At 36.3% G+C, this 22,724-nt stretch overlaps 1 protein-coding gene across 2 annotated transcripts in view; it reads left to right on the forward strand.

Annotated features, from left to right (window-relative positions):
- The first annotated feature begins 1,682 nt into the window (after window positions 1-1,682).
- LOC149780301 (bactericidal permeability-increasing protein-like) overlaps window positions 1,683-22,724 on the forward strand; it is a 31,422-nt gene continuing 10,380 nt past the window's right edge. Inside the window, exons 1-7 of one of the 2 annotated variants that reach the window (XM_089937132.1) lie at window positions 1,683-1,852; window positions 12,166-12,265; window positions 12,859-12,990; window positions 15,870-15,946; window positions 19,137-19,291; window positions 21,132-21,195; window positions 22,073-22,164. In XM_089937132.1, coding sequence (XP_089793258.1) covers window positions 1,735-1,852; window positions 12,166-12,265; window positions 12,859-12,990; window positions 15,870-15,946; window positions 19,137-19,291; window positions 21,132-21,195; window positions 22,073-22,164 — 738 coding nt within the window. In that variant the 5' untranslated portion in view covers window positions 1,683-1,734. Of the gene's footprint in view, window positions 1,853-10,716; window positions 10,959-12,165; window positions 12,266-12,858; window positions 12,991-15,869; window positions 15,947-19,136; window positions 19,292-21,131; window positions 21,196-22,072; window positions 22,165-22,724 lie in introns of those variants that run through there. The other variant, XM_089937133.1, reaches the window with a different exon arrangement.

Consider the following 22,724-nt stretch of genomic DNA (forward strand, 5'->3'; position numbering starts at 1 on the left):
GATTATACGAAATCTGACAGTCTATAATTTCCAATTCAGATTATACGAAATCTAACAGTCTATCAGATCCGTTTTCTGTAGACCCCATATTTTTGCAAATGATCACACTGTACAACGATAACAATTAATTTATCCAGTGTTCAAATGTCAGCACAAAACAAGATAAATTGATTATCACAAATACAAAAAAAAAATGCAACTTAAGCATCACTAACATGTGCATAACTAATCGTACAAATAAGTGTCAACTCTTTTCCTATCCTTGGCCTCTTTGACACACCGTAGAATCCAATGTAGAACATCACATGGATGCATGCATGAATACGTATCATATTGATCGTCATTATGCATGTTGCTCTCTACTTCGTCTAACAGTCACGAATAGTGACCAGCATGATATCCACCAGAACTCTACGACATACTATCTTGTAAAGTATGCACCTGCTAACATATCTTACCTGTTCAATTTGTAATTTTGTTAAAATATATATTTTTCTTAATAAAATTCATACTCTTGTTTTGGCGGGAAGTTCCTTCTCAAACACAAGCGGAAATGTACACTATAACTAGTATAGTTCTTCTATATACAATTAAATTCAAAATACATTTATATTTGTATACATATAATGTTTATTTCGAATAATTAGGTAATGGCAAGTAATTTTCATTATCTGTAGACAGGTATTAAAACCGAAATACTGATGATAACCTAAGACAAGGTTTGGCAGATTAATACTTAAAGAAGTACATGCGGTGAACGTTGAGATGAAGAGCAGTAAAATGACTTTTATGCATGCAAATTATATTATGTATTTATTGGATGTTTTGTATTTCTCTTTGCTATAATCAGTACCGACCACAACTGTACTTTCAACATGGAAAGTTTGATAGCCATCGGGTTACAGGTATGCATGTAATGAGTGTCAGTCAAGGGACCGGGTTGACTGGAAGAAGACCAATATGGCAGCTCCGATTACCTAGCATCGTGATGTTTCTCACGTGCATTGTACGCAAAGTATACGAAAAATGTAACGCACATTGCGTCTTGATTAGTCTTCATGCAACAAGATAATGACAATGCTCCATACTATCCTAATGTCATGATCAATTGCCCATAAAATACAATAAGAAATTGTTCTTTTTAACTATTATAAATACATTTTCTGTACAACAGTTTGCTCGTGAATATTGAGATGACAGTTTTTGTAAGTGAATAACATATAACTTTAAACTTATTACGTTCTGTATGTGGTATCTGACTCCACCACACCCACCCAAACGTTTGGCCAATTCGAATTACCGGTGGCCCTTAAACGCAAATTCTGTACTTCAGACTTTTTCCAATAATTTGTACATCACAAACAATCACTTATATTGGGTTTGAAAAATAATAATTAATGTCAAATGCATGACATTTAAAACAGAAGAGTCAAAATGAAATGCATCTTAACTACCTGCAATCGATAATCAAAATAATTAACGCAAACTAACCTCAAACTTTCTTAATTTAATTATTTCAAATAAACACTAGAGTACATTCCTGCTTACACGTCTGTCTCGTTCTTACTCGGGCAAAACAGGATGTGAAGATGATTTTGGCGTTCACTTTACGACAGAGCGCACCTTGTGACGTTTTGGCAAACGTAAATCGCATCAATCATCCTCTGTCTTCAACATGTTTCAACGTTGGTGTCAAAATAGGACAGCAGTTATCATTTGAGAGTTGAAATAAAGATGCCATTGTTGAATATGTACATGCGCCATGTTTTGATAGTTCTTTTTATGCTGAAAGCTGTTTCTAGCAGAAATCCAGGGATCAAAGCAAGAGTAACTTACAATGGAATTAAATTTGGTAATCTCTCTCTCTCTCTCTCTCTCTCTCTCTCTCGTTAATTATGAGACCTTGGCTACGGAAATGTAAAATATGCTTTGTTACTTTTGGGAACAACAATGTGTGTGTTTGTGTGTGTGTGTGTGTGATTTCAATCTTTAACGTAGCTGTAAAAACAATTCAGTCATATCGCAATGGTGTCTGCATTGTGGAAGTTTATAGTGTTTAGTGTTGTCTAGAACCGGGGCATCATACCATCATGTCCCACCCAGTCCCATTATCATGACACCAGGCCGACCAGTACTAACACTAAGCTCTTAATGCTGAGCGCCAATCGAGGCAATTGTAAGTACCATTTTTTATAAGTCTTAAGTATGACTCGGCCTTGGTTCAAACCCGTGACACCCCGCATCCGAGGCGGAAGCTCAAACCACTTAGGCCTCCGTAGCGTCGAGAAGAATATAGTAGAGAACTAGTAGAAAGTAAATATTCCCTGTTTTGACAATTATTTTACAGCTCTCAATTTTAACTTGTCAGAGAAAATCGTTCAGGGACGGTACCAAGCAGAGTTTCAGTGGGTTCACACACACATATATAACATGTTTGATTATGTCAATGTTATTATATTTTGTTGATGTAATTATGTATCCGTACATAGAATGAAAGTATATTAACACATCAACATAATCGAGGTACAGAAAATGAACATCAAAGGTCAGATAAAAGCACTTATAAATCGCAAAACGTTTCGAATACAAAAATAAAAAATAAAAATTATGAACATAAACTCACAAATTCTCCCTAAATTTTGCAAATATAAGGAAACGCTCTCACCGTCATTGCTTGGGTCTAATTTGAGCTGGAGTATAAACGTAAATAATCATGTTACTTTCATCGTTTATAGAGAGATAAAATTTACCATTTGAACATTTATCCAGGGAATAGAATTATCATTTTAAACATTTATCGAGAAAATGAGAAGTATCATCTTTGACATTTATCGAGAGATTAGAATTATCATTTTAAACATTTTGGGATCTTACATCTAGATCAACAACTATGGCTGAGATTTTGGTGACAACTTTTGTCATTTTTAATTTTTTTATAAGTTAAATATTTAGAAACTATTATACAGTTTAATAAAATTGGTATTTACAATTGGAACAATTGATTTACAGAAATATATACGAATCAGTTTAATTGTATAAAGGTAGCTCTATGCTGTTTTTATGAGTATGGTAATTCCTTGCTTGTAGACCTTACATCTGTTACCACCGCTCCGGTGGTCTAGTGTTTAGTGTCCTCCTCGGATGCGGGAGGTCGTGGGTTCAATCACCGGCCGAGTCATACCAAACACTTACAAAACTGGTACTAACAGCCTCGTTTGGCGCTCAGCATTAAGAGGTTAGTGTTAGGACTGGTCGGGCTGGTGTCAGGATAATGTGACTGGGTGGGACATCATGCTGCATGTCTGCGGCATGATGCCCCAGTGCTAGACATCACTATAAACTGTCACACTGCAGACATCGTAGCGATATGACTGAATTTTTTTTAAAGCTACGTTGAAAATCCAAATCACACACACATATCTGTTACTGTAGGTATCAAACAACTCTCTACGTTGATCGCTGTCTTGTAAATTGTCCCATGGAGCAAACAACTCTAGACCCAATGCAACGAAACTTCTTAATTATACCTCTAGGCTGCTACAGGTGTAGAAAAAGCAAATTCATTAAACAGTGGCAACGTTTGCCGTCTCCTCAAGGTATCAATACACTAAATGAGCCAAGTAGTTGTCTTTGCATCCTACCGTAGTCCTTTGGACAAAATACATAATTTTTCCTGAATATTTGCAGGTTAGTGAAAAAAGTTAAATGTAGTTAATATTAAGCAACATTACAATGGATTTTTAAAAATAGGTGTTCTCAATCTCAAACGTCGACTTGTCCAGTATGATTGGACATAATATACCCAAGAAGAAGATGATATAATGAAATCATTGACACTTTTGTGATTATTTCAGTGACGGACTTATTTTTACCTTCTTGTTCCTACTGGATGCATAATTAAATCTGCATCATCATTTTAACTTTAACTGGAAAGATACAGAATAATGTTATATAAGAAAACATGATTAAAATTTATTTAATGCAGCTGTTATTGGTTGTTTTAACCCCACCCTCTCTCTCTCAAAAAGTAGGCTATATCGAAACCATTTTCTATCTATTTTAGGGGCAAGCTCAATTTTCGCAAGAGCAAGTTGAATTTTTCAGTCAGCTTGCACTGCCCATTTAGAAATCTTTTAAAATCTTTGTATGAGAGAGAGAGAGAGAGAGAGAGAGAGAGAGAGAGTCACAAATATACGCCAAACAGAACAGAAAGTGCCCTGTATTCTGACAGGAGAATGTTTGATAATACCTGGCAGAATAATACAAATACTACTATCATACAGGTGATAGAAGTTTTAATCCGTATTCTACGGAGATTCGAACCCAAGTCCGCGGGTAAACGACACCCATCGTCTTGTCTGCACTCATCATTCCATATATCATCAGGATTAAGCACACATCACAAAAATGATCCTACAAAGTCGTGGCATATTCACTCGTGCGTATCAGACACACTCGCATGTCGACCTAGCACTTAATTCTCGTCTAATTATGCAGTGATTCCGGATTCCTAAGACAGAAATCAAGATATATGTATATTCGTTAATTCATCTCCCCTTATTTTAGCATCAATTTGCATGCTCCCTTGATTTATATGCAAGCAGAGAAAACGATGCCTTTCATCCTTTAATTGTTGCTCTGGTGTATTGGTCACATTTGTTTTTATTGTAATAAGACATGTTTTCAGTTTTAAAACGTTGTTGAATCCAGGTCTCCACAGCACCTTAACGTATGTTTTAGCAAGGTGCCAAAACCTGCCCAATATTAACCTGTCGGTTTTAGTCTTGCAGTGGAGTATTCCCAAGGACAGGGGTCATGAAAAAGTTCTCAAGCACAACCCTGAGACGAGTGAGTTGCAAGTACATAGCATAGTACATTTCTCAACTATACTGTTGAGATTTTACTAAAGAACCACATGTACCTGTTGCAAGCTTAATGCTAGAATGGGTCAAAATCATGACAAGATTATGTTCTACTTCATGGTTCTTAGATAAACAGATAATAAGAAACAATGTCTGTAACTCGAGATATTGTAGTTGCACACATTGCCCTTGATTGGTTAGCGGTATTGGCGTTTACACTTAAACCCGTCATCAGTCTAGGTGTCATTATTTTCCTGTTTCACGAGCTATCACGCATCTTTATGAGCTGGATAAGGGAGAAGTCTAGACAAGGAGAATGCCGAGATTTTATGATTTTCGTCTGGTCACTCTGGCAGCTTTATCATCCCAAAGTAAAGAGGCAAGCAGATGTTTATATAAATACTTAATTACTTTTGACAAAAAAAAAAAAACGTAAGAATTTCCACCAACTTTCGCACTAATTGATCTTTTTTGTCAAAACTCTAATCTAGATAGATACGCACGAACGCTATAAGAAAAGGTAGATTGCTCATTGGCTAAAATACTTGGAACATTTCTAGGTCATCAATACATCTTGGTTTTGTCCATTTAGCTGTTGTCACGACATTATCTGCTTTATAAAAAGATTATAACGGTTTATACATTGTGTGAATGTTTTACTGGGTGGGCACAGCCATTTTTTACCTGGTCTGGACGAAGGGACAAATGGCATCGTCCACACGATAAAAATATAATGCAAGGGAGATATTAAGCGCGTATACTAAAGCAGTATTATCTCGCATACCTGTATAATGAACATATAATGCACGCATCCATACCTATATACTGGCTGGACATGTCCCTAAAATTATTTAAATGAAAGTTCAAACGTCTGTTTGTATGTTTGTTTGCTTTGTTTTTGTTGACTTTTTTGTGTTTGTGTGTGTGTGCATGTGTTATTTTTGCTGGTTTAAAGCCACTTTTAACATATTGTATAATGGGTATATCATGTGGAGTCAAGTGCATTTCCGATTGTCACACGAGTGCAGCCGAACACCCGACCACTAGGTGACGAGTCCGATACTCTATTAATTGAGCTTCCGCCAAGCTCTATATCACCAGGGAAATATGCTATGTTGCACTCAAATGACTATGCGTTGAACGCGATTGAAATTCGCGCGTAATATCCTCGAAACAGACAGCAAATTTTTATTGGAGGTACGGTTTGCCTTTCTCTTCTTTTAGCTTTATATTTATTTAAAAAAGGTTGTAGCCAGTATTAAATTACAGACACATGATCTTCGAAAAAGTCAAATGCACGTGATAAATACGTTGTTGATCTTAACATTCTTAAATACTTTGTGGTTGGAGTACCGTCTGTACTTGCTTATAAGTCTGGTTCAACTACAAACTTCACAGACCCAGATCTGCTGTTGCGGAATGCGCGGGCAGATCTGGGTCAGTGAAGTTTGTAAGAACTAATTGATAGAACAGACAACATGGACCCTGATCTAACGGCGCATTATGTTGGGCATGATATAATTCAAGTTTAATTCTTTGTTTCAACAAGTTTCTATATTGATAGACGGAAATATATCATTGCTATATCTTCTTTTTAGAAGATCAGTAAAGAGTATTTTCAGAGAATTTGTTTGCTGAAGTTTTAATGCCATTAATTGTACAATTTTTGAAGTCACGCTCAGTAAAGGTTTCTATGGTTATGGAAAGACAGGTGGTTAATTTTGAGGTTTTAAACATTTACCTCTTTCAGCTTCATAACATTCTGTTCCATTTGATAATTATATAAGAGTATGTATTTTCTGAAATGTAATAAAATGTTACAATGTATATCTTAATTACTGAAGCAGACAATTTGCACAAGAAAATTAGTAATATACGGTTTACCTCTTTTGCTTTAAGTCATTTTAAGTATTCAAACTAATGTGGAAATATAAATAGCTCGCGCTTCATAAATGCAAATAGGTCGCGCTCTTCTGTTTCAAAACATTGCAACCGTACAATAATCACTTAAATGCTTTTTGTACTTCCTCATTCTCTGTTTTGTTCTGATGTCACTGTCTTGCTTACATTTCACTCTGTCTTGTGCTCATTTCACACTGCCTTGTTCCAATTTCGCCCTGTCTCGTTCCCATTTCACCCTGCCTTGTTCCTGTTTCATTGGACATTGTTCCCATTTTATTGTCTTGTTCCGCTTCACTCTGATTTGTTCCCATTTCCTTATCTTGTTTCCATTTCACCCTGTTGTTTTCCCATTTCATTCTGCATTGTTTCCATTTCATTCTATCTTGTTCCCGTTTCACCCTGTCTCGTTCCCATTTCACTCTGCCTTGTTTTCCATTTCACTCTGTCTTGTTCCAATTTCACTCTCTTGTCTCTCATATGGTGCATATTAATCAGGTTTACTAATCACACCATCTGTTTCGAAAACGGATATGCTTACTGTGCGGGTGTGGATCAATGTGCTCGGAAACGGAAGCGAACCATACGAATTCTTCTTACGCCCCATAAAACGTATTTAAAGCAGTTTTAACCTGCTTATTGCTTTGAAAACACGAACTATTACTTTTTATTTTTGAGTGGTCGAAGGATACAATTGGAATTACCATGTTCGACATTTGCTCTTCAGACCTCTTTAAACAACTTTCTATTCGCACACTACATATAAACATGCAGACTTGTAAACAGCTTTCTAGGTTAGAGGAGAAGTAATCAAAGCTATTGTTGTATAAACAAGACACTCAAAGACAAACAGAAACAAGATGCACCAAGATTTATGTGGCTTTTGTGGTCTATATATGTGACTGTCTCTATTTAACTTTATGTATTTAAGTCCATTATAGTCATTTTAAGATGAAATAATTAGTGGTAATGCATCGACTAATTTGTTGGTATCGTTTGAAATGGAATTCACCCATTACTCTTCTCTGTCGGCAGATCGAGTGAATAAATCCCGAAATTTCTAATACTGTACGTCGTTGACTCTCTGAATATTACAGACTGTTAGCAAAAATCAATAAACTCATCAGCAGCTATCACATGCCTCAGTGCATTTTATCTGTCTGAGACTAATTAGTCATATGAAATGTTACTAACAATGAATCTTTCGACACCTTTTTAACAGTATCGTACACCATGTAACATAAGTTAGTAAGCCATGCAATAGGGTTGATGTGTAAATTCTCTTTTGACGAGTTGTTTAGACTGCTAGTGCGTTTGTCTTTGTTAGAGTTTGCAAAGGACTGTTTATCTTTGCATGGATTTTGCTGGATGCCTCAAATAAAATACACGTAGTCTCCTGACTTTTGAAAGCCTGTATGCTTATGTAACCTTACTCGTAATAGGAACAACATGTTGTTGTTGTTGTGGGGTTTAAAGCCATTTTTCAGCACACGATAGGCTATGTATGGCTGCCAGTATTAATGGCAGAGGAAGAACCCGGGAAAACCTCAGGAAGAACCACCGACCTACGAGAAAAGAACAGTATGTAATGTCTTATAGAGCTCTCTTAATGTATTACATTTCTTTTTCCTTTTCACGGACGCAAATATTCAATTCTCCTGAATTTCAATATTGTTGGAAGCCCCTATGATGCCAACTGAGACAAATGCATTTTCTTTTTGTCGGGGGAGGGAGTCTTGTTGGAGGTAAAGAATAAACTGTATCAGTTATAATGTACAGTGTTGTATATTGTTTAAACGAAAATCGCATCCTTTAGTAGAGACTGCATAGAAGATTTGTGAAAATTTTGAATGATTATGAAATGAACAAAACATTACAAAACGCTGCAGATGATGGAAAATTAAGGTAACTTATGTCAGATCAATATTTACAAACTCTGCGTCTTAATTTAAAGAATTCGAAATGTAGCGTGAACAGATTTTATATTTCATTCTGGATCGAACGGGCAGCTAGTGAAGGTTACAGAGATGGCGGAAGGTCAGTCCGATACATCAGCCCTCCAAATCTGTGTTGATACTGATGGACGATATTGTGGGTCTGATGTCACCTGTTTATTAAAAGGAGCCATTTTGCTGTATGCAAATCATTCCTGATCACACATGTGTACAGTTTAGACACTTACTGGTATTTGGTAACAGCCATATCTAATGGGAAATTCAAAATGGCCACAAGACAGATGGTTGTGCTATTCCACGTGGAATTACAAGTCGCAAAAAATAGGATTTGATCCAGAAATATTATTTACATATCGCCAAAAGACCCATTCAAACAACAGTAGCTCAATAGCTGCGAGAAATACCGATAAGTGAACAGAATGTATACTGATGTGTGTAGGTAAAAGTGGCAGCAGATTTTTGCAGGTGTTAATGAATGAGTGATATCAGCCCCTAAACCGCACGTCAACATTATGATAGGTGTGGGACTGATTTATCGGCCTAGGGGTAGGTGTGCTCAGTTCTTAGTACGTAAAGGATGATCCGAGCAGCCGTGTTTTTAACTTTCTAAGGTTTCTGTAGAATGGGGCAGAAGTTAAGGACTCGATGTGCACGGGAACCAAATCTTTGGGGGAAGCGGAAATCGTCTTACTGTAAAGTCTCAATTGATTTCTTGTTAGAAATTATAATTTTATTTCAAATCGATACAGAGAGGAAAGAGCATATCCTTGCGAGTAAAGGCACCCTATGTTTATCTCCAATGTATCAGCGCTCAAATGCGATCATCCCCAAGAAATGTAGGACAAGGTCGCAGGAAAAGGCGTGTATAGGTATATCGAAACTTTCAGTGATTCAGAGGTCTTAATACATATAAAGAAAGTGGTATTTCCAACACGTGTACGACAAAAAATAATAATCTTGAATTAAGGAATAAGTCGATGAGTAACGCTTATAAAAAAAATGGGCATATCAGTTTAAATATTAAAGCCTTTTGGATCAGAATAATGCGAAGTGATTCGTTTCAGGTCTATGATAAATATTTTCACGCTAAGTTTATCCAGTCTTGATCCAGTGATCAACTGAAATAAATGTTATTTCTGCAAGCTTTGTATTCATCACATGTTTGGTGACGTAATTTTTTAATTTTATTTTACAGAGCTTTACTTTTTCTTTACAGAATAATATCTCCAGATACTCTTGTACAAACTGGGGTGATTAATGCGGAGATTCTAAAAACCTTAATTTTTTCCTCCTTCCAACAGAGTAATGGGATATATTTCTATTAAAATCATGTTTTAAAAATTGTTCTTTTGTTACCGTTATCTGTTATTTTGTATACATTTTACAGTATTTTAACATTCTAACGTTTAATATACTATGTTCTTGTAGTAATTTTACCTTCTGAGGGAAGACGTTCTATTATAAAATATGGGGGTGGGTGGGGGGCTCCAGGCTGCTGAGTGGACTAAGGCACTCTAAGGCACTCGCCTTTACATATCGCTTGCATTTCACCAGTGTCCTCGTGGGTTCGAGTCTAGGCTCGACCAACGTGGGTATTTGAGAAAGCTTGCCAGTAGCTTTCCTTGGGTTGGTGGTTCTTCCTGGGTTCTTCCTCCACCAAATATGCTGGCCGCGTTGTATAATATATCATGTGCTGATAAATGGCATTAAACCCTACAAAACCGAACTTATTTTTTGTGTGCAACTTCATTTCTGTATTTTCGAACTTAATCCTTTGTTGGCAATACACAGCCACGTTTGTGTTGTTGTGCTATAAAACACTACTATATGCACGCTTTTAATAAACGTTTTTTAAAAAAAATCAGCGGGTGACCCCAGTATACCGCACTGGGGATCTACCATATTCAAACTACTACTTTATTTATAGTAACCTTACATCATGAGGAAGTTTTATTGGCCATTGTGTATACTGACTTATTTATTGTTCATTTGCCGCATACTTAGACGTGACTCAGTATTAATCTAAGCGATACGCTCACCAGGACATAGACTGCGGGTAGTGTGAAACACGCATTTTAACTTGGCCAATGTACGAGTTTTAACAAATACTCAGATGAGATATAAAAAATGTTTCAACAGTACCTAATAATTTGCCTAGTTGTCTTCTTTGGATTTGTAGACATAGTTAATGGGAAGGGTACTGGTTTCAAAGCCAGGATTACCAGCAATGGCTTAAATTACGGTAAATCTCTCTCTTCTCTCTTCACACACACACACACACACACGCACGCACCCGCGCGCGTTTTCACAGCAACCTACTCGCAAACGTATACACTCAAACACGAATTCAGCTATTCCCTGATTGATCCATACCAATATTTTAGTATGTACATACTCACTTACCGTAGCTTTAGATAAACTGATTGAGAGGTATAGATGCAGACATAAAGACGCTTACAAATTGCCAGACGCAGTAGTACTCTCAGTTATCACAAATTTCATTCATGCGTCCCATAATAAATCGACAAAAATGAACAATTTTAACTAGTTCATATCGCAACAACAGATAATTAAGGGTATCTTCAGTCCACGATAAGCCTAAGTACTTTGTAGTCTGAATAAATTCAATGACTGACTATCGCTTCAGTGTGTTCGAGATCTCGATTTCATTTAGACTAAGTAAATTAACGCTCAGCTGAATATTTTCTGCACAAAAAGACTATAATGACTGAGACGTTTGTCACGCTTGGCTGATTTTTAATCACTATTAAAGGTGTGTTAAATCTTGTCTTTTACTCACAAACTTTCTTTATGAAGCTAAACGGGAATAATAAACTGAATATTTGATATTGCTTTTTGGTGCCTTTAAAGTCAGTACGTTTAAATGTATAAGTTTATTCGAAGTGTTTGTGTGTTTTTGTTGTTGTAGGGTTTAACGCCATTTTTCAGTACACGATAGACTATACATGGCGGCCAGTATTAGTGGTGGAGGAAGAACCCGGGAAACCCCCCGGAAAGAACCACCGACCCACGAGAAGCCAATGGCAAGCTTTCTCACATACCCAATAGGCTGAATCTGAGACTCGAACCCACGCAGACAGAGGTGAGATGGCAGTGATCCGTAACGGCGAGCGCTTTAGAACACTCGGCCACTCGGGGACCCCGTGTTTGTGTGTGTGTGTGTGTGTGTGTATGTATGTGTGTATGTGTGTGTGTGTGTGTGTGTGTGTGAGAGAGAGAGAGAGAGAGAGAGAGAGAGAGAAGGAAGGAGAGGGGTTTGTGAGGTTTAATGCCATTTTTCAACACTGACTTTTGTTTGGAAAAGTGTGTCTTGGTATTAAGACTTTGGCAATGACAAAAATAATCCCCAAAATCACCAATAATTCACAGAACTTCATTTATCAATTTTTTTTTCTTGCTATATCGATTATTACATTTTGTTTTTTTAGCAAACAAAGTCGCCATGGATGCGCTGGCGGCGAAGATCCGCACGTTCAGCGTCCCTGATCAGCACGGGGATTCCGGCGGCGTTGAGTACGACCTGACCAAGTAGGTCCTTCAGTTTGATTAGCACCTATCTGATTTTTTTTGTACAAAAAAGTGATTTTAGATAGATAGATAGATAGATAGATAGATCAATTCGTCTATTGATCTCCACTGTGCGCTTTTAGTTAACCCTTTTTTTTAATACTCCAGTTACTTTTTTTCCAGAAATTTGTAGTATACAGCTTAGTATAGTTTTGGTATGTTGAAAAGCCTTTTCGGTCATAATTCTGTCATAATATTTCATTTGTTTATTTGCATCTTTCTGTGACCTTAGACTAGGCGAAGGATCTTCTCTTTGAAATCTTAGATGGATATCTGATTCAAAAATTTGCAATAATAATAATAATAATATAGTAATTCAAAGATGGCAACCACGCATATTCTTGAAGGAACATACTACAACCATTTAAAATTCAATGAAAGAAAGATTAATTTGTAATTTAATCTTAAACAAACGATTGTCTGGAACATGACATATTCTAGTATATATATATATATATATATATATATATATATATATATATATATATATATATATATATATATATATATATATATATATATATATATATATATTCTGTTGTTCAATGTTAAAGCCTGCGGGTGACAGGATTCACAGAACCTCAGAGTAGTATAGTGTTTCTACCGGGAGCGGGTCTGAAGTGGACAGCCAACGGAGCTGGTGTAAGCATGCACGGGGACTTTCACTATAAAATTCACAAGAAATGGTGAGTAACTTTACTATACCAAATCCGAATTATTACTGTTAGTTATTGTTCTTGTCACAGAACTAAACAATTTGAGGACTTTACACACACACGCACTCATGCATGCATCCATACATACATACATACCGCTCCGGTGGCTTAGTGGTAAGAGCGTCCCCCTAGGATGCGGGAGGTCGCGGGCCGAGTCATACCAAAGCCGTATAAAAAAAAATAAATGGTACTAACAGCTGTCTCGCTAGGCGCTCAGCATTAGGACGTTATTGTTAGGAATGATCGGCCTGGTGTCAGGATAATGTGACTGGGTGGGTCATGATGATACATATATGCGACATGATGCCCCATTGCTAGATATCACTATTGCCACACTGTAGACATCGCAGTGATATGAATGAAAAATTCTTAAAGCTACGTTAAAATCCAATCACATACACACAGACAGAGGGAGATAGATGCAGAGTGATAGATAAAATAAGAAAGAAATAATTTGATACAAACAGAAACGTACTTCTTGATTACATGAACAATCATGAAAGGTTATTTTTTAAATAAATTTTGCTCAGAATTTTCATGTACACTAGAATGATTGCGTGATTTATTCCCAATCGCAATCGCATTCTGATCCTGTTACTCTGTCTCTGTTATGCTCGCTAATACAAACGGTACTGACGGCATCGTATTGACATGTAGTATTTATTTATTGATTTATTTATCGTCGCCTGAAATTGAGTTGCAAATAGAAGTGGTATTGCTTGGTTTTATTTAATGAAATAGGAATAAAACAAATAACTTCGACAATATGCTAGTGGTGATGAGCAGAAAGAAGTAAAATGACGACAATTAACTAATGTAGCTTTTAAACACGTGTAAATTTTACTAATGTGCCGATCTCGTATTCAGATAATATCTGTGTCTCCCACTCATACATACATACATACAGACAGACAGACAGACAGACACACACACACACACACACATACATACATACATACATACATACATGCTGTAACGTCGCCCTTTTAGGAAGAGGGGGTGGTTAATTGGATTTGGCTGGTGTTATCCAGAGGATGACTTTCCTCGATATTATAGCCCGGCGGGAGTGAAAGAAGAATGGGATTTCAACAGAGAACTGAGCGAGAATACTGGGAAGAAATAAACAATACGAGCCCCCTTTTGACAAGAAAATAACAAATTTAATCAGATTAAATTAAAAACGGCAATTCCATTTCAAGTTAGATTATCTAAGTAGAATTTAACTCGTGTGTCCAATTTGGATTTATTACATCATCATAACGAGAGGTGAAAAGAGCGCAATGTCCAGGTTCGATTGCATCATCTTCATTCACTTTGACCGTATATCAACGTCTCCTAGTTCGTCTTTCCTATACTTTTGGTTCTGCCCCTTCATGGACCTCCTGGCCCTTTTATTCTGACCTCGTCCTTATTTATTTCTTTTCCCCGTACTCCTGTCTTCGGACTGTCTCGTCTTCCTCTCAGAAAGCTGTTTCTTGAAGGACAAATATACCCCATAATTCCGTATACCCACTATTTAGAGATACATACCATTCACGTAATGTTATTCAGTGCATGTTGCTATCCACAAAATGCGTAAATTCTGACTTAGTACGGTAGGACATTGACTTCGCTTTCCAGCGGCAGGTATTAAATTACCACGTGAACGTCTACCAAATATTACCTTATTATTTTACATATGATACTATATGTTCGATTACTATGATATGAAATTCAAAAGAAATGTAACTCATGGCATTCCTTAACAACAAGATTATCCAAGCATTACAAAATCAGATATAATTAGGTAATTATCGTTAACTCACGATGATCTGTATCATCCTAACAACAAATGAAGGTATTTCATATAGCCATATAAAATCCTACACATATGAACATTTGGATCGCATGGAATCAATTCTACCAATGAAATAATAACTGTATAATTAAAAAAGTAAATTGCATAACAATTCTATCATCAACACTTTCCATGAAATTGAATAAAATACATTGTATAACAACTCTAGCATCAACACATTTCCATGAATTGAATAAAAGATACATACAATGGAAACCTAGTCATAGCAAACACATTTGCATAAAACAAACAATCAAATAATATAGTATTACGCGAAACTAAAACTGCGTACCTTGTCGCTGTTTTTTCTTTTCTTTCAGGACTTGTGCGTCCTAGCACTAAAATGCCTTTCTTTTTATACGACGACCACCTGGTCCCTTCCTTGTTTCACGAGGAAATCATAACCACTTTTACGCTTTCACCGGAGTCGACTAAGTTTCCTCTTCTATGAAATTTTCAGACTAAAGAATTTCGACTAGGGTCGTCACTTTAAAGTTAGATTGCTCTAAAGTGTACCTCCTAATTTGTTCAACCCAATCGTAGGCGGTGGTCCCTAATCTTTCCCAAAGAAATAATTCCTTTCATCAGATCTAGACAGTGCGTGACAATTTCCCTTTGAAAATATGATATGTGGACATAGGTTCCTACCAAGCGGTTAGGGTTGGTAGCTCAAATGTTTACTTTCTAAGGACCGTGTTAAGATTTCCCAGTCAGTTTCACTGGGTCGGAATTCTATTCCTTTGAAGTTTACACTGACATGGGGAGATGAATGAAGAAAGGTCGAAGTGACCCTTCACAAAGACTTTCTGGCTTAAATGCGATAAAACTTTAATTGCTCAATGCATTCAACTTTAAAATTTTCTGTAATTCAAAATTCGACACTTCACACATACATACATACATACATACATACATACATACATACATACATACATACATACATATAAAGACGGACTAAAGATTATCGAGATCTTACTCTTCTACATTAAATATTTTGTTTGTAAATCTACAGGATTCCATCAATTCGAGGAAGTGGGAGTTTTGATATTTCAGTCTCTGGGCTGGACTTTTCGATCAATATGATATTCGGTAAGTCATTTGTAAGGAAGACCAGTGTTGGCAATATTTCCAATTAACAATTTATAAAACATTGATATATGCAGCATTTATATGATATTTCGAACTTCAAACGCTCGAATACTTTGTATAGTTCGAATAAAGAGCTCTGTCGCGTGACAAACCTTCTCTTGCCTGCAACCTCAAAAACCTTTGAAATCGTAAGCATCGCTTTCAGTACTCTGGGTAGCCTAGATACAACCACAGTCGAAATGGTGTTAGCAAACAATCTCAACAGTCATGAAATTGAAACTCAGGCGATTCATTGACACTAGGTGTTAAAACGCTATTAACGCAATAGTTACTAATACCAGAATTGTGCAAGGACATGTCCGACCCTCATTGCTATAAATCTAAAATTGTAGAATTAATAATCATGAAAAGATATCCCCGTTTGTCAGCTTTGATGAATCAAGATAAAAAAGAAATTAAAGTGAGTTGTATGGAATTCTTGCAGACCATCACGGTTCGGTTACGCGAGCCATTGTCTAAATAATTTGTTCGCTTCAGCCTCTGTTCTTAACACCACTTCGATTTAACTTTTATAGGTTCCCAGTGTACTTGAAGGTGAAGAAAGCCAGAGAACACTGAGAGAAGCACGTGTTTCGATGCAAATTGCAATATAAATTCATGTACACTACGGTATTTCGCCCACGTTTCATCAACTTCTATTTGCCGCTGTAATCAGATGTTATCCTTTAAAATTTAAACTACTTTCTCAAGAAATGCAATTTAACCGCAAGAGCTGGCCAAATAAAAGCACAGATCATATCATTTTCGCGTACTGTTTGCTGGTAGAAAGTCACAATATCACCAGGAAGAATTGACGCTTCTAAATATTTAAACTCGCAAACAGGGTAATTTCCTTTTGACAGGGGAGTCGAAACTAAAATTTTAAATGGCAGCCTTGACTTGGCTAATAGAAACTACCTAAGGTTAAATGCCTTAATAAATAATACAATAATTGCATAAAATCAAGCTAATTTTGGAATTCTTGATGAATATATATCTTCCCTCTTCCTTGTGTTGTAAACTATGTCAAAACAAAAAGTGCATCTCCATCTTAGTCTGAAATATAGGTTTTCAGCAAGACTGACAAAAACATCTTGAACTGATTTGGTTTTGCTTTCTTTTTGGAACGCTTACTTCTCTTTAATACTGAAAATTAAACAGGCATCATGGAAATGAATAGTCATTATACCCATAATTTTTCCCCAAATGGCATTGTTTTGATTAATGTGAAAATTTTAAGGATTTTCTTAAATTCCAGAATTTACTTTAAAAAATATTAAAACCAGTCCTTTGTGTATAATTTTAAAACTAAAGAGTTTTTCTCAGCCTTTGTCAAAATATATTAATAAGCGAAATAGTGCGAATAAAACTACATGCGCACAAAAAGCGAGATTTATTTAAACTAGAACCAGATCATCATATAGGTGGAATAACCAAATAAAATGCAGCGCGGCAGTTACTTGAATATTCTTCTTCTTCTTCTTCTTCTTCTTATTATTATTATTATTATTATTATCATTATTATTATTTGTCGAAGCCTCTTGATGGTTGTTTGGATGGACTATATGCAAATGATGGACTACTTTTCTGTCCTCAGATATTAAGAACATTCCGTACAATTTTATGTTTTCAAGCGATCCGCTTTCATTAATAGCTCCGGCTTTAGTGTTTTTTTTCTGATGACTTGCTTTTGTTGCTGTTCTCGTTTACTTTCTCTATCTTCTTTAGCACCACTCTCTGGTGCAATCAGACCCGTATTTCTGAAACTGCTGTCTGTGAACGGCTAGTGTTAGTTTACGTGCCATTTATTTGCGGTTACACTATACCAACTTGCGGCACACACTGGTCGGGTGGTTGATTATCTCATCTCTGCTCCTGCACTATCTTCACAATGGTGGATGTCTCTTGAAGATATGCGCTTGCTTTTGCCTTATGGATTATAAGTGTTTGGTCCTGCTACAATATTAACAACTCTATTGCTTCTTTCTTAAGTGACCGCTCCGGTGGCCTAGTGGATAGAGCGTCCGCCTTGGATGCGGGAGGTCGTGGGTTCGATCCCCGGCCGAGTCATACCAAAGACTTACAAAAACGGTACTAACAGCTGCCTTGCTTGGCGCTCAGCATTAAGAGGTTAGTGTTAGGACTGGTCGGCCCGGTGTCAGGATAATGTGACTGGGTGGGACATCATGCTACATGTCTGCGGCATGATGCCCCAGTGCTAGACATCACTATAAACTGCCACATTGCAGACATCGTAGCGATATGACTGAAAAATTGTTAAAGCTACGTTAAAAATCCAAATCACATCACATCTTTCTTAAGTTATCCCATTTTGAACCATCTCAATATTAACTCACAGACCTGTTGCTCTGTTTAACTTACAAAATGTCCGTACATTCCATATTCCCATCCATTCTGATATTCTCTCATTATGCTTTCTGTGCTGGTAATCATTATTTACTAACTTTAATTTAAGAAAACCCTCTTCTTGAAGTAAGGTTAGGAAGGATGCATTAGTTCACATAAGTTGTTTTCACAGATAAGTCTCATCTGTCTCAGTGTAGTGTCCAACGCTTATTAGGTCTCTTCCCTCGATGTTCTTGGTGAGGTTCCTCGCTGTTTACATCAGCTCTTTGATGCAGCATACCATGGATGGAAGGTAGCTTTCCAGTTTTTCTATCCATGCCTTTCCAGCTCTTTATATTGTCATATCGCTGGTGTCTTTTTTGAACCAAATAACGGCCACTGCCCAGATATATGTTGATATTTCCATTTAATTTTGAGTCTAGTGCATTTTTCACATTTATAATTTACTCTTGTCTGACGTTGGTCTTGGTGTCATCTTGTTTCATGCAGTCTGACCAGGAATACTTAGGTGTATGTACTTTTCATTGTCCACTATTTGTGTTAATTTCTGGTCTGTAAGGAAGCTAAACATCTTTTGTTCTCCTGGCTTCCCAAACATGATACTTAGAGTGGCTTATTTGATGATTTATAATTCCATTTCAGTGGCATATTATTCTTGAACATGGAGTCTTTTGGATCATTATTATTATTATTATTATTATTATTATTATTATTATTATTATTTGATTAATGAAGTTATAAGCATGTCAAGTATCCAGGTAAAATGTCAAGGACGATGTTACAGGTGTTGACGTAAATGGACTACCAACAATTGCAGCGAGCGGTTGCAGTTGCGGGATTTCCAGTGTGAATATCAATTTTCACGGAGGATGGTCCTGGCTGTACAATCTCTTCAGTGGAAAATTGGAGGACCTTGTCAAAAAGACCCTTAAAAACAAAGTAATAAATATAGAAATTTTCATCTTCGTTTACCTGGCCCCAGGTTCACTAAACATATCATAAGTTCTTTTTCAAAATGAAACTGTTATGCCTTTTTTATTGCCTGGATGGAAACAAGTATTTGTCTCTCTTCAGCAGGTATCAATAATTAAAACAATCTTTAATTTTCTTAAAGGACTCACTGAATCTTTGGGGTTTTTTTTAAATGGGTCGTGTCTTATCTGTGAATTGTGGGGGTGGGTATTTCTTCACATTTGAGGCATTCCTCGACTCATTTGCAAGAATGAAAATGTTTCCTTGTGTTAGATTATCAATCTAAACGCGTGTTTGCAATCATATTCCCTCTCTCCTGTTGACAGAATAATGATATTGTCTGGAGTACCATGAACTAGATAATGAAAAAGTCGAAATTTGATGAGAAATTTTGTGAATTTGAGCGGAATCGAGGCAAGATATGAAATTAGTCAAACGAGACGAATGTCTTTTCCATAGAACTGCTTTGCAACGAGAATCTTATAACAGTTTATAACATGTTTCATAAATGTATAGAAGAAACAAGTTTACTGTTTGACTTTCATGTCATGTCACAGTGACATATTTTATGACGTCGTTGTATGGTGCTAGCAATGTGAACTATCCATGGTTTTCAAAAGCCTGTGGTTACTGACATAAAGATTAATTAATATCAGTGTGCGACCAAATGTATATACTATATCTCCATATTTTTGTGGCTCATTTGTTTCGTAAATGAGGAATGGCGATGCCCTTCAAAAGCAATGGAAGCCCTGAGTGGCCGAGTGGTCTAACGCGCTTTCCGTTACGGATCACTGCCATCTCACCTCTGTCTGCGTGGGTTCGAGTCTCAGATTCGGCTAATGTGGGTATGTGAGAAAGCTTGCCAGTAGCTTCTCGTGGGTCGGTGGTTCTTTCCGGGGTTTTCCCGGGTTCTTCCTCCACCATTAATACTGGCCGCCATGTATAGCCTATCGTGTGCTGAAAAATAGCGTTAAACTCTACAACAACAACAACAACAACAACAATCAAAAGCAATGAAATGGAACGTTGACATTTTTATGCTAGGGAAAGTCAACTCTTTATGCGAGGGAAAGTTAATTCTTATTGGAACTGATTTCTTTTTATCGTTAAGGAAAGTACGATCCGTAAATTCGTGCGTATTACATGTGAAAGATGGTCTCTTTGTTTTTTTAATATAAATATTTGACGGAATAGCAATTCATCCCAAGTAGGAATTGGATATGGAACAAGGAACTTGCTCCGAATTTGTTCGCGTTAGGTATTTGTATGATTAAGTCAACATTGCAACAGAAATTTCGCTCCGTTTTAATTTAGTGATAACTATTGGTCTACAAGAAAATGTGATATGCTATTAACGATATCTTGGTTTCCACGTTGTCTTGGTCACCAGAATGACATTTGTGTTTACCATTTTGGGATCACGTTTTACTGACACTATTCTGTGCAAACGAGGATCCCTTGCAAACTTTCTTTGCCGTTGAAAATGAGATATAAGAACAAAACATCGATTAACTATCTTAACTATAATTGATAAAAATATGATTTGAATGAATTTGTGTTTGAATTTATATTTATTTACACCTATGTGATACAGATTTAAAGACTTCATTGTCTATATTTATCTTCACAATTGTGTTCTCTTGTCAAAATAACTGATCTCAAATGAAGACAAGAGCAAACCGCAGATCCGAAATCAGATCCTATGAAGATTTGCTTAAGGAAAAATAACCCCAAAATCTTAAATGTTTTCTTTACTAGGCGTACTTGATTAATAGACTCTCTCACGATTTGCTTTACACCTCAGATTTGTGATAGCGTCACTACGCAGATCAACGAAGAAGGGGAGAAGAAGTTGGCGTCATTGCCAGGTACATTTTTAAGCATCGATAGATCCATACAAAAAAAATAAGGAAAGAGAGAAAGAAAAGTTAGTGGACTGCTTTGAGGATGCTAGATTTCACTCATAAAAAAGCCTAAGAACCCATGAAAATATTGATCTAAGGAAGTACATATTCTGTATGGTTTTGCAAGTTTCTCTATTTTTATGTCCGCGTGACTCACGACGGTTATAAAAATCATCCTTTGTACTGTTAAGAGATTTGGAAATCCAAATCTCGAGGGCAGAATTAGTGCTTGAAAACTTTCAAAGCTTTGCTCTTGCTGACGAAATTCAACCCATGTGAGAGAATTTTGTTTTTCATTTGAGGTTTTAGCTTGGGACGTTGGTGGGTGGAGTAAGTGAAAAGAATATGGCGGATCATTGATAGGGATGATGTCACGCAAATACAATTAATTTTGAAAACTTTTACTCATCAGACTGAGCACAAAAAGTATAATTGACAAAGAAAAAGGATTGGGTGAATACTATAATTTTCTGAAAATATCAATCAGTCAAACTTGCATTTCATTATCAATACTGATAGAAGTGTTACAGACGTTAAATGCCATGTAGTGTAGTTGAGACTGATTTATTAAAAAAAAAAACGTTTTCTCGCATGGGTCTAATATGTGTCACTCATATCACACACACACACTATAACACACACACACACACACACACACACACACAATCTTACGCATTTGATCCATGGCACAAGGGCTCTTTCATTGCTGTGTATCCGAGGCTTAATTTAATTTAATGCAAGTGGGAATAATATTTTGTTCTGCATGGTAATTGCGCGCTTGATTATATGTACCTGGCTTATATTGTGTTTAAACAGTTCAGAGAAAATGATACATTTTCAGTGACCGTGAAACTGGGCCGTCAGTTCTTGCTGGACTATCGTCTGCTACAAACCCCAAGCTTTCAGTCATCATATATGGAAACATTTCACAAGGTATAGTGGACAGAATTAGTAAACGAAAGAAAAGATAGATACATGTATAAATAGGACAGCATGGATTTATACAAACATTATAGATATAAAGTATGCAAATTAAAAGAAGAATGTTGCTAAGTTTTATAACATAACTCTGGATTTAGAGCTTACACTAGATTATGCATTAACATGTTTTTGAATCATGAAGCACAATGTACAATGAAAATAAATGTACAAGATCGCATAACGATGTTTGTTTTCCATTTTTCTGAAAATGACTTCAGTCAACTCAGTTTCATATCCTTTGATAGCAATGTAATATGTTAATTTTAAGTGAAACTAGGAATGTCATAAACTTGGTGTCTTAAAGTCGATTCGTATGATTTAGGTTCTGCATTTTGATATTATGCGAGAAATGATCAAAATTTTGGAATTTCAATTTTCTTTAAAATTAAAAACTAATCTCATAATAGCTTAGGTATTTTGAAATTGCTTACACTGCATTGTAACTGGTTCCATAACCTGTGTTGCTTTTGTCATGTTTCACATGACAATATTTGATATTTTCGAGAGTCACG

Source organism: Sinohyriopsis cumingii, chromosome 16 (assembly GCF_028554795.1).
Source record: "Sinohyriopsis cumingii isolate HCF-2022 chromosome 16, ASM2855479v2, whole genome shotgun sequence".
Lineage (NCBI taxonomy): Eukaryota > Metazoa > Mollusca > Bivalvia > Unionida > Unionidae > Sinohyriopsis > Sinohyriopsis cumingii.